General features: G+C 46.9%; 1 protein-coding gene across 5 annotated transcripts in view; it reads left to right on the top strand.

The window, feature by feature from the left end:
• The window catches only part of kif16ba (kinesin family member 16Ba), a 66,873-nt gene extending 52,746 nt beyond the window's left edge, over nucleotides 1–14,127 (top strand). For 4 of the 5 annotated variants that reach the window (XM_049008302.1, XM_049008300.1, XM_049008301.1 and 1 more), the window contains 2 exons: nucleotides 6,009–6,093; nucleotides 11,415–14,127. In XM_049008302.1, the coding sequence (XP_048864259.1) occupies nucleotides 6,009–6,093; nucleotides 11,415–11,500 (171 nt within the window). In that variant the 3' untranslated portion in view covers nucleotides 11,501–14,127. Of the gene's footprint in view, nucleotides 1–6,008; nucleotides 6,094–11,386 lie in introns of all 5 variants that reach the window. The other variant, XM_049008303.1, reaches the window with a different exon arrangement.
• The last annotated feature ends 434 nt before the right edge of the window (nucleotides 14,128–14,561 follow it).

Here is a 14,561-nt window from a genome sequence, read left to right as displayed (position 1 = left end):
TCTTGAAAAGCAAGTGTTCTTGCCACGTTCTCCATAATTATAGCATGATGCACATACCCACAACATAATTTCTGCACGGTTAAATCTTTGGCCCGCCTTTCTAACAACAAAAGGGATAGATTTTGTTAATTGTTTGGCTGCAGTGTTTCCAAGATAATTTTTGAAACCCATTATGCTCAGAACAAAGGCATGAATCCTTATTAGTTAAGGTTGAGGGTTTAAGTTTTATTTTTAGCTAATTATATGCTAAACAAAATAAATGCGATAAACCCTCGGTGTAAAATAACGTAACTGTTAATTCGCGAAAAGCTGCAATTCAGTCATTTATCTTTTGCTTACGTTTAGCGGTTATGGAAACAACATGGTGTGAAACACATGGGGTCCTTTGGGCTGTAAACTCGAGAAGACGAGTTTTTTTTACAAAAAAAATTTCAAATCATTTAGCAGTTGTAAGTACGGGTATCAAAAAAAGTTCTAGGATCTTCCGGATGATTTTTGACTTGGGGTCAATAGTATAAACCCTCGGGATTTATTCTCTCTGGCATCACTGCTAACTCTGCCATGGTTTCATGACGCGCCAGAACAGGAATAACATCAAGGTTGTGTGATTGGAACAGATGGTACCAGCCCTGCACCTCAGCCCTCTTAAGGTGTGGTGTCATCGACATTAGTTGTTTTGGTTTGACGGCTTACACCAGGGCAACCAACGTGATCTTGGTTTGGTTACATTCTGAGACTTTTATTAACTTATTTACTTTGGGGAGGGAAAAGGTATGACTGACAGAATGCAAGTGGTTTGGGTCCAGCCCCGAATGGGATGTGAGCATGTCCAGCTCAATAGGAAGAGTTGCGATTAAGCTGTTTGATGTCCACGGGCGGGCTATCGGGCTCTGAGGTTCTCCTCAAACTTCTCACGAATGATGTTGCCCTTCTGAGGTTCTTTTCAGGTGCTGTTAGCTTGCATTATTAATCGCAAGAGAAACGAATTCTAAATCCCCCGTGCAAATAAGCAGATAGTGAAGGATGATCGTTTAGGAATCATTTCTGTCTTTAATCCTTCTTGTGTGTGTCTGTGTGTGTATGTGTGTATTAGTGTGTCTGTGTGCATCGTCTGAAATACACAAAGCATCAACCATGGAAATTTATGTTGATTTCCTTGCTTTTCTTATTTCTTTATTATTATTTTTTTTTTGTCTTGGGCCTTGTGGCAAGGACATATTTTGAAGAAAAAAGCACGGCGTGTGAAAACGGGCCATTTAAAGCACTGTGGCTCTTTCCAATTCATTTTTCTCGAAACCGGCAGTCGTCTGTCTCCTTTTTTTTTTAACTTCCCAATTTTCTCCTCTGTTATTTCCCCTTAATGAAAGCCAGCCCATGCCAGCGAAAGCCGTTTTTATCGGATCCTCTGATGGAATTTGTCCTGGGCCCTGCCTCAAAGGAGACTCGTACAATGGCACCCCCAAACGTCACTCACAGAAGCCTGTTCTGCTGTGTCTCACTTCCCTTCACAGAGAAGTTTTATCATGTTAAAATATAATTAACAGACAAAAGCGTCCTTCCCTTTTTACGAAAGAAGCAGCTCATCAAGATTTTTGTTCAAGGTTGACAGACCTTGGAAAATCCAATTCTACTACCTGCCCTTAGTGGTTTTCCAATTAACACAAAAACAGGTTATTTACATGTTAAGATTTACATGACCTGAAACTGGTCTAGATGGACCAGAGGGACCCGCAATTAAACCCCCCGCCCCTGAAAAGGAAATAAGGGCGGTCAATGTGTTTTCAGGTACCGGCAGGACTGAATGGTACTCAGGGGAATGGCAGTCTATTTTCGGGTAATCATTCTGCAGAGGCGGCTATGTTAAAGTTGTTTTGTCTAAGAGGTTGTCTTGTGGGAGTGGTGGTTGCAAATGATGGAACGGCACCCAGTGAGTTTTCATTTCTTCTGATCAGCCCTCTTCACCCTCCAAAAGGAGTTCGAGTCACCTGGTTCATTAGGGGGCAGTGTTGTGCCTGTTGGCGAAAGCCAACATCACATCCTGTGTAACATGTCACGTGTGCTCATACTGTCCTCACAAGTTTCCTTTCAGTCCTTATGGGTTAACCAGAAAACTCTTAGCCGACAGCAAATACAGTAGCTGAATTTGAAACTGCAGACAAATACTAAATAATTCCGGAGTTATTTTTTTTTCTTTTTGCCCCTTTAAGCTCAACATTGATGTCTTTTTTTTCCTGTTTATTTACATTGTAATACTCCTACTAACTTGAAAGAACAGCTTAATCCTCCTGAAAGTGCCTCAAACATCTTCCTGCTTTCCCGTTCTGTGTGGGTGTACCTTTTGTGCGCCTTTGTCTGGCCTGCAATGAAGAAACTCTGATGAAAGGCACGACAGTATTTAATTTTCGTCTCCATTTACTTATTAAAAACAAGCACTAATTAGAGCATCTTAGCTTAAAGCAGCTTGTGTTTGTTTCCTAGTGTTTTTTTTTTCCCCTGTTCTCAACCAGTGAGTAATTGAAGGTAAGTAGATAAAAGGCTTTAGTAAGTAAACACTGTGCTTCAAAAAATAATGAACTTTGGAGGAGGGACAATGAGCGAATGCATCACTATATTGAAAAACATTGCAAAATTGTCAGGGTACCTTGAATGAATTGGGGTAGCCTGCTCCTGTAGGTACTTCGGAAAAGCATACGGTCAAGATGAATGCAGAAGCTCTTCTGGCATATTCTACACACTGATTGTTGGCGTCAAAAACCCAACCTGCCCCTTGTTTGATTTTAGATACGAACAGGTCATGGTCTTTGATAGCGTCGAGGTTACTTTGTTTTCAGGGGATGCATGGACAGCAGTCGTCTACCAGACATTCTAGAAAACCAGGCAAGAGTGACAAGAGAAGACGACCTAAAGTGATGGAGTCGTTTTCCTTTCACTTGAATCCTGGCTTGCCGTTTCTTCCCTCTCCATTTTAACCTTTTTAGCTAAGACCGCAGTATTCGGAGGTAACAAAATCCAGCCTCCTCAAGTGTCTTGCCGCGTATCGCCGCACTTCTTACGGTAAGATCGGCCACTCAAGTTAATTAGTGCAGCTTACTGCCTGGAAGCTCGGCCATATTTTGCCCTGTAACTGAACATCATCCTCATTCATTTCTCTTTCATCCGCGGCAGAATGCTTCTTTTTATCCCGGCTAAATTGAAAACGGTCTTATTTAGATATTATTTATAATCCATCTGCCTGCTCGGCCGCGACAGCAGTGTGGAGGGTCTCGTACCCATTCCGGTGCCTGGGTACATTCACTGACTGACAAAGGATACTGGTCACGATAGGTCTATTGGTGACACACTGGCTGATAAAGGGAGACGATGTCATTGCTGGAACATACTTTATGGAACTGGTGCCACCTGGAACTACATGAACGTGATCCAATGGAAGAAAGTTTTTTTTGACTGTCCTGCCCCCCCCCCAGCAGCACCACTACCGCCCAGCTCCCTCCGGCTTTAATATGACAGCATTAATCACACCGCCAAAGCTAAGTGTTACTTCAGGCGACGCAGTGTTATAAATTGCACAGGAAAATGCATAATTAGCTCGCAACAGATTTCTTTTACAGCTCCGCTCCTCCGAGTCACGCGGCTTTTCTTAGGGTTGCTGCATAATGAGAGCATCTTCTCACAAATGGCACGCGAGTAACGGGGTCATCGCTACTTTTAAAGTCAAACCAGTCCCAACTAGCTGTCGTCTTGAGCCGGCCCCCATCGCCGGCCCCCATCGCCGGCCCTGCAGTTTGAAGGACGTCCCTTTTCTCTGAGCCCGGTCAGGAGCCAGTTCTTTTTCATACTTTCCCTGAGCTTCCTCGGCTATTTGACAAACACGTGTGTTGCAGCTCAAACTTACGCTCTGCCTGGCTGCCTCCAAGGGGTCAAAGTGGCTTGATCTTCGATCTTAACTTTGATTTTGCATGCAGTTGCAGATCATGCTTTATTTTCCATTTGCAGAAATATCAGTACAGATGCATTAGAATTCTTCCTTTCATATATGTTTTCTTGCTAACCTATAAGACATACACATGCACATACTGTATAGGTTCAAGCACAAGGTCAGCTATTTGTCCAGTGTCCTTGGAGCATTTTTGGGATCAAGGACCTTGTCCAATGGCCCCATGGCAATGTGATTATTCTGCTGCAGATAGGATTCAAACTGGTAACCTTCTGGTCACATGCACAGAGGCTGAACTCATTGAGCCACACAGCGCCCCCTGCAGGATTGCCATCCCCTTGCTTTACAGTAAGTTTGTCGGACTGAGCTCTAACTTTGGGGCGTAACAGATGAGAGAGGCAAGTCGTTGGCGCTGGAGACCCCGAAGTTCTGTCAGCTGCGAGCCCGAATGTTAGCATGCTCCACTTTTCCAGTCGTCCACAGAGGAGAACAGCTGCAGCCAGAAGTGGGAAGAGGAGAGAGTGCAGCAGCTGCCCTTTCATTTGGAATCATCCCGGGATGATGATGATGATGATGATGATGATGATGATGGTGTTGATGTGCCGAGTTCCGATGCCCTTTTCCCCAGGTGCCATAACATCCGCTGTGTCTGAACCAAACGCAAAGTGAATGGGAGATATCATCAATTTTTTTTTTTTTTCCCTGCTATGCATAATGCACATCTGTACGAGCCGTTCATGAAATTCATAAAACCTCGAGGTGCTGCGCTTTGGGAATGTATATCTTTGGCTTCCTGTCACGCCGCTCACTAGGGGGCGTGGTTCCTCTCACTCCACAGACATCCCTGCCCCCCCAGGTGACCTTTTGTGCCCTGTCCGCTGGGTCACATGAGAGGCTGCGATAGCCGCTGCATCGTCTGCGGGGGAATCTCTCGTGCCAAAACAGGTTAATATCGGGGCCACTGATAAGAGGAGAGCGTGTCCGATTTGTTTTATCATGAACTGATGCTCCCTCGCTTGGGTTCCTTTCCTCTCATCAGAATCCTTATCAAGTTGCGACAGAATGAATTCGACACGTGTGTTGTGTCAGAGAATATATATTTAGAAGTGAGTCTCTTCCTTTTGGGGAAAAAAAATAAAAAATACCGTGTGTCAAATTTGGCCAATTGGATACATCACAGTCAACAGCTACTCATTTTCTATTGGCCCGAGGTATCACCAATAGGCCAGCATCCTCTGTGGTGTACTTGGCCACTGAGTGAAGCACTGAGCGGTAAAAATGGTAGCACTCAGAGGGCTTCTCCATACTAACCCCCTGGGCTTCCACGATGGCTAGTGACGGTCGAGTTAGGACAGCGTAAGGAACCTACGAGACGTACCTGGGGAACGGTACCTAAGCGCTTAATGGCCCATCTGAGCCGTGCGCTAATCTTCGGTGGGGGGAGTGAGCTACCCCAGCCACCAAGGAGGGTGCTCCTTTCCTCCCCTCTTCCTTTCTGGAGACAGTTATGCTAATACAAGGCGATAGGCTTCCTCACTCTGTTTACTATACCTCTGCTTTGTCCTCTGGGAGTTTCTCCTCCAATTACTTAGGCTGCTTTCCCCTCCAGGGTATTTTGAGTGGTGCCCTCTTTCCTCTCTCCCCAGATATACGGGTCCTCGCCAGGGGCTGCACGGTTAGCGGTGAACCCCGGTTAGCATCATGTGCCGCTGTCCCGCCGGATCAGTTCGTCCCACTTTTCCGTGATGTATTTACGATTCACGAGTGTCGGTGTGTTAAGAAACGTATCAATGATTGGCGGTAAAAACTAATGGAAAAATATGTCGGATAGCTTTTGGTGGGACCAGAGCGGCAGTCTCGCCGTTCTCTCACAGCACCCCACACAGGTGGAACATGGTAGTGCACCATCAGCTAGGGACACCACAACCCCCTGCTACTTACACTTACTGCTGTCCTTCGTACCCTGCCTATCCCCTACTTGTCCAGTTATGAGGTCCAGCCCCCCCCCCTCCCCAGCTCTTTCTGATACCTTAACACGGATATTTTTTGCTGTTCTCTCCTGTCCCCCCTGCAGCTGAGCTCCCTGGAGTTCCCACCGAAGAAGTTGTTCGGAAACCGGGACGAAAGAATGGTCGCTGAGCGGAGGGGGTCACCTGGAGGTATGTTCCGGAAGCGCGGTTTTCCCGGAGTCGGGGCTCTTCGTGCTTCGGCCCCTTCAGGCGCCTGTTTGGCTCGCTGTCCACTGATGGCTCCGCCCATCGATCCTGACAGATCCGGTCCTCTGTCACATCTTAACGCTGTGCCTGCCTTCAAAAACGTCCTTCCATAGCTGCCATCCGGCATCTGTCACCTTCGTCTGCACGGCTACCCGCTTCCTCACATGCAGTGTAGCCTCATTCGGGGGTCTTGGCTGTCCACGCAAGAATCTCCACGATCAATTACTTTTCAAACTGGCGGCACGGGAGATGCAGCACATGGCTCGTGGGGGGGGGGGGGGATCACGCTGGCGTAATACGGCGACGCGCAGCTGATCAGGCGGATTCATCGTTTCTGTAACGTTCGGAGATCTCTGTGCTGCACTCCCATAGTGCCCTGTAAGACCGGGAGAGGAATCCATGTCTCTTACTCCATTCCTCTTTTTGTTCGTTGGCTTTGATTGCAGTTAACAGACACCCCCCACTTTGTCCCCCCCCCCCCCCCCCCCCCCCCCAATAACTGAAGGTAACCTCCAAGCCCACAATCCATCTTCTCCTCTCATATCTTTAGCTTGACAACTGTTGCTGTGGGACACTGGTGTTCTGGGTCAATTCACCACGCCTGCAGGTCCAGTCCAATCTGGTTTTTTGGGCTGCTAAGCCGTGCCACAACCCTGCACTGAGACATCCTAAATTAAACTGGCCGAAGGAATCTCCTTGGGGAGATGCATTCTTGGGGGACTTGGGAACTGGCTCGTGTGTCACCGTTACGGGGGTGAGGCATACCCAGAGCTTCCAACGCATGCAGCGGATAGTGCCCCCCGCCCCCCCACGGCTGATCAATTGGTTCGCAGGCCTCGGGTGCTGTGGGAAAGGTTTGCATTCTAGCGAAGCCCCTTTCTGTGCTTCTTTAAGATAAATGTCAGTGCAGTAGGGATTTCCGCGTTGTTCTGCATTCCCCTCTTAGACCCTGAACATGTTTTCCAACAGTTCATTAAAATTTCCCAGTGTCAGTGTACTTAATTGTGAAGGCCGTTGCCCCCCATCCTGTGTTTAAGAACAACAGAACATACGCAGTGACTCATTGCTGTAGTATCCTCCACAGCTAAAGGAAATGGCACGAGGATGAGGAAGGGTGAAATCCACCGCCTGGTTTTGTGACGTTAATTAAAATGTCTGACTATCTCTCATGAGAACAAGGGCAGTGAGAAACTTCAACAAACTTTGCATGTGAAATCGCATACTTTACATACATAGTATGTACTAAGCCTAGCACTCGACCGTACTGTAGTATGTACAGCATGTATGTACGTTTCGGACTTTCTGCCGTCGCCATCTTGCATGTTGCCTGACCCAGATATTTACCAATGACACAGCATTATTTTATACTTAAATTTGTACAGAGATGGTACTCCCTCCTCGATCTTGACACAAATATCTCGCGCAAGTAATTTGTAGCTGCACCTGCCTTGTGGGATAGTGTAGCGTCCATCGGAACTTCCCTCTCTGCCCACATTTACCTTGTTTCTTCTTAACGGTGCATCTTGCTTAGAGAAAGATTGAGCTGTGGGCTGGATCCCCCCCCCCCCCCCCCCCCACCACCCCCGACTCCCCTCACCTCATTCTCCCTTTCCTGCCATTCTCTGGCAATCTATCATCCATCTGGCGTCAGCTTCACCAAAGGGACACCACGTCCTGTTTTGGGACAGGCGGCAGGGCAGCTCGTCGGGGAGACTGAGACGGGCAGGCGGGTGCCGAGTCTCGTCAACTCACCTGGTTTTTTGCCCCCCTCTGCCCACAACCCAGGGGGAGGGTGGTGTGGCGGGTGGAAATCAGCATTCATCATTCGCAGCCAGGACGACGTGTTGCGTGGCGGCTGGTGGAAAGATTTAATTGGCGTCGCTCTCTTTCGGTTCCCCTCGCCCAGACGCACCTCCCCGTCCGTCATCCTACGGAGGCCCATCCGAGAGCCTGGGGAGACAGATTAGAGGAGCGTGCCGTGTACCGCTGGCAGCCCCCGGAGTGACGTACGGATTGGAGCTGCCATGAGGGGGAGGGGGTGGGGGGCTCGATGGGAATTCAGCACACTTATGCGCATTTCAATATCGGCTAATAGTACGGGACAGCCGTAGATATTAGGACAAATGGTACCGTGCCAGGTGGAGGCAGGCGGATGATGGATGTTTATGGCGGACGAAAGAGGACGTAAACAGCCCTGCGGAACCTCAGGCAGTCGGGCGTTTGGCGGGAAACAGGAGCCGGCGGACAGCTGGGAGCGCCTCAGACACCCTCAGCTTCCGCTCACGTATCCGCTTAATCAAAGCCTAGGAAATTATACTTTTAGCGGATACTCAGATATGTAAATGCTGCTCTGTTTATGCTTTTCCCTTACGGTTCAGCAGCATGCTAAGCCGTCTACACTGCAGAGGTTTAAAGTGGGGTTTTGCGGATTCAAAGAAGGAAAAAAAAAAAACTAGATTGAAATTGGAATAATAACAGAATAATGCTTGTTTGAAAACCAACATCAGTGGAACGCTAATCCTTCGGAAATTAAACGGCAGAAAAATGCAGGGCGTTATGAAACTGACGGCACAGAAAAGCAACTTTCCAATTGTCCTGCCAAGGTACAGGTGGTAAATCGATGGCCCTTCGATACAATCTGCATCTGTCTATCTTTCTGTCTATCTACCTATCCAGCTATCTATCTATCTATCGTCTCAGTGGTCGACTCAGTCAATCTGGCTGTCAGGTTCTTACAGGGGGTGTATGACCTTTGATAGGCAGTATTTGAACCCCTTTTCCATTAGGTTGTTGGCAGGTCTATTGACCTCTACTGCCCCCCCCCTTAAACTTTGCTTTTCAAGGTTTCAACCCGGCTCTTGGTCTGTAGAAGCCGAGAGTCGCATTAGACAAACCACTCGGAGATTGTAACGATTCCCATCTTCCTCTTCGGATCTTTAGCACCTCTCCAGGCTCCTGCGTTTGACAGTGATGCTAAATTAATCACACAAATTAATTAATTGCAGCTGTGGTGATTATGCACCTGGAAATCGAAACGGCGACCCTTGATTCCTCGCGTCGTTACTTTCTGTGGCTTAGGGACGTCCGGGCATTAATTAATGCAAGGTTCTGGTTCGCCATTAGTTCCTTTCGAGGCCTTGACCCGTGGTACTGGGACCTCACGAGTGGCATTTGTGGGAGGAGCTGACCTGAGTGCAAATGTCAGGAATAATGCAGGCTGTCCGCAATGTTCCGATGGCTGAAGAGCGCTTTGTTCTCAGTCTTCCTCATCCTCCTTCCTCATCATCTTCCACACCCTCCCGACTGCAGGATCCCAGATCTCGCGTCGCTGACGAGTTCCGTCACGGAAACCCGACTTGCATTAATTTCAGGCAGCGGGAGCGCAGGATGCAGGGTAATGAGGCTCACTGAGCAGCAGCCTCGCCCTTCATCTTCTGTTTACGCATTAATAAATGCATTTACGCTAGAAGCTGCACCATGGGGAGCGTTTCTTTGCAGCGTGAGTCCGTGAAGCCTTGTCCATAGAGCGCTAGCTTGTCTACGCCCCTCGGAGGAATTCTGACTTCTATGGGCCTGAGAGAAACAGACAGTCACCATTAATTCAAATCATTTCCTTGTAGGCACCATCAGATGATGAAAGCATGGCAAACACAGGGACTCGGCGACTAGCATATTAGCGAAGGATCTATGCTTATGAGCCCAAAATTTCTACACCCATGAGGTCACATGATGTTGTATACGTACCCTGGGACTTCAGTCACAGTTGTATTTAATTTTGCTCTAGTCTAGTTTTTCATTAATGGTAAATAATGAGAAGACTGTAATGACAATAGATTTTTAAGATCTGTATAAACACATCTGTTGAGCACCAAAAATGATGATAACAGTGATGGACTCTCATTGTCACCAGGCTAATTTGAATACTAAATATGAGGAGTCGCAGTCCATTATTTTTGTAGATTTTTACCAGATTATTTAAATTTCCAGGCAGCATTTATTACGATTATTCCCCAGTGCATCGCTTGCCCTTTTTGTCACAATTTGCATAATTTACAATACATTTTTACCCAGCACACACCCCCCCCCACCCCCAAGACATTCAGCAGCAGATTAGTTTTAGAAATTATGCAGCTGGCTTTCAGAACGCAACAAAAAAAAAACAGGTCCTCCTTGCATAGTTGCTCATTTGAATTGGCACTCGGAGTTACAAATACGCGGGATTTATAGATTTTCTTTTTAAACTGCACGCCTCGGTGACCTTCATGCTAAACGCCATTCTCTCCCAAGTTCTGTAAACATCTTGGCATTAGCATGTGAAACCATGAATTGTAAATGAATTGGTATCCCTCTGTCTTTCCCGGGGGGGATTGAGATCTCCCTCCGATTGGCTCCCTGAGGAGACTGGAGCCCCGCGCAGGACGGAATGGCAACGTCACCCCCCCCACCCGGACACAAGATTTGATATCGCGGCCTGCATGCTGTCCGTGTCTGAGCGTGGCAGGAAGCCGCTTTTCAGCAGGTTTCTCTTATTGGCGGCTGGTGCACAATAAAGCCGTGTTCGCATGAGGTGGAGGCTGCCTGCGAGGTTCAGGGGGTGAGATTGCAGTGGAATTGCATTACAGCATCTTCTTATGAAACAATTACTCATGTAAATATGTAAATGTGATGCAGCAATTCCCATGAACAATAATCCGCCAATTATGAAAATAGCCCAGATTGGAGGGGGTCGGAAGCAGTGGTACCTTTATGAAATATGATAAATAATTTTGTGTGGGAAAGTAAGGCGCAGGTTGGAACTTTTAGCCCTCCCAGCATGCTCTGCTTCGATGGGAGACATTTATTTGCCTTCTGAGCCAGCAAGTTCAGTTTAATTGGCTGGTGCAGGCAATGCCCCCCCCCCCCAAAGCCCTTAAATCAAATGGGAGAGGGATGTTGCAAAGCTTGACAAACTCATTTATAAACCTCTATAAACCATAAAGAAGTTTTTGGGCTGCTTTGAAATATTTATCAAAACAATCACTTGGATTGGCCCTCATTTGTCTTTTTTAATACATATCCCCTAATTCAGTCAGTTCCGTGCCCCCTTCCTCCCCCCATAAATAATACATGCATCTTTTGTGTGATTTCGGTTCACTGCCCATTTATGGTGAACTCACATATTCATTGGCATGTGGTACTAGTGTTCTCTAGTGAGAGAGATTCAATAGTTCCTCAATAGTTCCTCAATAGTTCCCAGTATTGAAGGTGTTTTTTTCCATCCGCAGAGATACCTGAAGAACTTCTTCCAGGTGATGCTGGACTCAAGGGACTCCCCGCTGCACGCGGAGCGCTCCGGCTTCCGGCTGTCTAAGCACGCCATCTGCGAGTTCTCCCCATTCTTCAGGAAGGGCGTGTTCGACTACAGTAGCCATGGTACAGGCTGAGGGCAAGGGCGGTGGACTTTCAGGCGAGTGTTTCTGCACAGCCTTGCTCAGCTTACCGCAGCTTGACACATAGGAGTCCGGATCATGTGCCTGAAACCAGGTTCCATGCTGATCCGGAACTGTTCCGAGTGTTTTCAAAGAGAGAACGGGCAGCCGACACCCTCCCAAGAAAACAGACAAATAAAGCATTATCCTGTTAAATCTTCTTGATGCATTATGTCCACCACTGTACATTGGGCTGTGGTTTTTTTCCTACAGTGTTTCGCTGTAGCTAACGGGGGTATCTTTGAGCTGTTTTTTCGTCGCTCTCTCACTTCCCCTTCTCCGTAGACCACGGCAAGGTCCCCCGCCTCCGGGTTCGGTCAGACGCGACCAACCTCAGAAACAAAGGCGAAAGTTTAGCCTCCCACCTCCTGGCACCGCCTCAGGACTGCTGTCTTTTCAATTTCTGTGGGCCAATAAATTAATATCAAAATGAGCCTGAAACTGGTAATTGAGTTTTGAAGGCATCCAAGAGGAACCGACCAGAGTCTGCAAAGCAACAGAACTTTCTACCCAAGTTAATCATCCGTAGTTTTCAATTACGCCTAACCCTTCTGTGAGTCTACGTGCATTTTCAAGTATCTGGCTGAGGTAGCGCATTCAAACAACATCCATGGCAGTGTTTTTCATTTGGGTCTCGTCCCCAGTGGCCTTATGCCACGTAGTATGCCTTGGACCTCATCTTCTTGTACCCGTTGCTGCGGCAACCACCCGCAAAGGTGACAGCGGAATGGTGAAAAGGTAGAGGCTATCGGATACTCTTCGGGCCATTAAGCTTAGCATTAAATCAGCGCCGCACTGTTTTGAGGAACAGGTGTGCCATAACCTTTGTTATGACCCCCCCCCCCCCCATTAAACATTGAACGTGAAGGTGGGCCGGGACAGTTACTGTCTTTATTTCAGTTAAATAAAGATGAATCTCCAGGGCTTGACAAGCAGGGAAGCAGGAAAAGGGTGCCGCAGTTTTATGGGAGATGTGAAAATCCAGAAGATACAGATAGAGGATCTCCGTGCACTATTGAAGCTGCACCTTATTGTGGAGTCCGTCACAAAGACTCTTTGTACTCCGTGCTGCTAAAGGCTTCCTATATGATTCCCAGGCAACAATGTTTCTGTCAGTCTCTGCGATTTGTTTAGAATAGATTAGCATATTCTTGCCGAGTGCCACGTACCGAAACAATGCATTAAAGCGCTACCGAGGCATCTATTAATTTCCAGTAAAAGCTGCGCGACTTTCAAGAATTGTTAATTTTTCATTTTCCTTCATTGCACATTCAGTTTAGGCTGCATGTTCAAAAATAAACACGGAATTGAAATCTTTTCAGGAGAAACAGCAATAAACAGAAGAAGCTCTTTATCTGCCCCATTTAAATGTTTTAGGGTGATAATTAACATTTAAAAAGAGCATTATAAGAGCAAATTTAAATGTTTCATTTGGCTTATCTGGTCCCAGGTGATGGGTGGATTCATAATATAATGTCCCACAAACTAAAAGCTTTGACATATTTCAAAATGGGATATGAAAAAGGTGGAATCAAATGTGTCCGGAAAGACAAAATGCCACCTCTCTGTGCTCCATGGTATAGTCACGGCACCGTCTGGCTGTGGCATTTAAACCCTCAGGGTTTTTGTCACTTGTGGGCGGAGCTTTCTGCAGCTTGGCGAAGGTCAGCTGGCTTCCTTCAGAGCACGCCTTTAGGAGATGCAGTTCCTGATGATGACTTACAGGAGTGGCGGTTCTGGCAGGGACCTGTTGCGGACTGGAAAATCTCCTCGTCCCTCCCCACGCTGCGTCCAACTCTTGCTCAGGTCCACTTCGCAACTAAAGTCTTCCAGCGTAGGAACGCTAGCAGAAGACACACTGTGTCTCCTCAGGGACCCAGGTCCCCAAGCCTGGCCCATTCACTGTGTAGGACTTCCCACTACTTAACACTCACTACTAATTAATGACCGACCTCAAACTGCACTCCAGCTTATCTTGAGCTTACCTATCCTGCCTTCTGGTTAATGATATTGGCCAACTTCCTGATTATCTCTTGCAAGCCATAGAAAACATAATGTATCTATGTAACCACATTGTTAGCAAACAGCGAAATGGTTGTATTTACATATAAACACACGTGTAATGAATGTCACGAAGGGAATGTAAATCAGACATTCAAATCGACATTTCCTCTATTGTGTGTTGCCATGTATTTTGTTGCATCCCAACAAGACGAAGGAGCCCACCATTTTGTCTTTGTGACAATCGGACTTTTCACTACTATATGATTGTTCATCGTGTTTTGATGTCTCAGAGCGACTCTGAGCTGGATTACAACGTTAAGCTGGTCTGTCTGTAGATGACTAATGTATGTGATGCAGGAAATCGTTCAGATCTTGTTTTGGGAGAAATATTGCAGTTTGTTTTGAGAGTCTTTCTCTCATTGTGTTTATATTCTGTATGTATAAAAACCAGTCCAAGCTGATTTTGATTTTCAGTCACACTGGCTTAATAAATTGCTCACTTTGGCATGCTGTACTGTCCCTTTTGTTCTTGTGTTGTTTTCTCATTTCTCTTATCGCCTGGTGTATCATAAAGTTCATAGTAGTTCATTTTATTGGAGTAGCATTTGATTCACTGTTTGACCCACTAGCTGTGTCCAAATTCAGGGGCTGCATCTTTCATTGGACACAGTCTACGAAGGCACAGTCTTTGTAAGGTGCGTTCTTCGAAGTATGAACTGAAAGCGTTGACAAAAGGGATATACTTAAGGGTACGGCCAGCACCGGCTGTTCCCAGCCTTACCCTTGAGTCACCCACTTCTCCTCTGCACAATGAATCTCGGGGTATCTAGACGGCATATGAAGGAGTCTTCCAAACGGGACAACCTTTTCATGCCACTGTAATGCATTTGGTCTTCGAATGCAGCCCCTGAATTTGGACGCAACCACTGCACCTTTGCA

Source organism: Brienomyrus brachyistius, chromosome 3 (assembly GCF_023856365.1).
Source record: "Brienomyrus brachyistius isolate T26 chromosome 3, BBRACH_0.4, whole genome shotgun sequence".
In the NCBI taxonomy this organism is placed as follows: Eukaryota; Metazoa; Chordata; class Actinopteri; order Osteoglossiformes; family Mormyridae; genus Brienomyrus; species Brienomyrus brachyistius.
The sequence above is the reverse complement of the archived record's forward strand: the minus strand, read 5'-3'. Positions and strand labels throughout refer to the sequence as shown.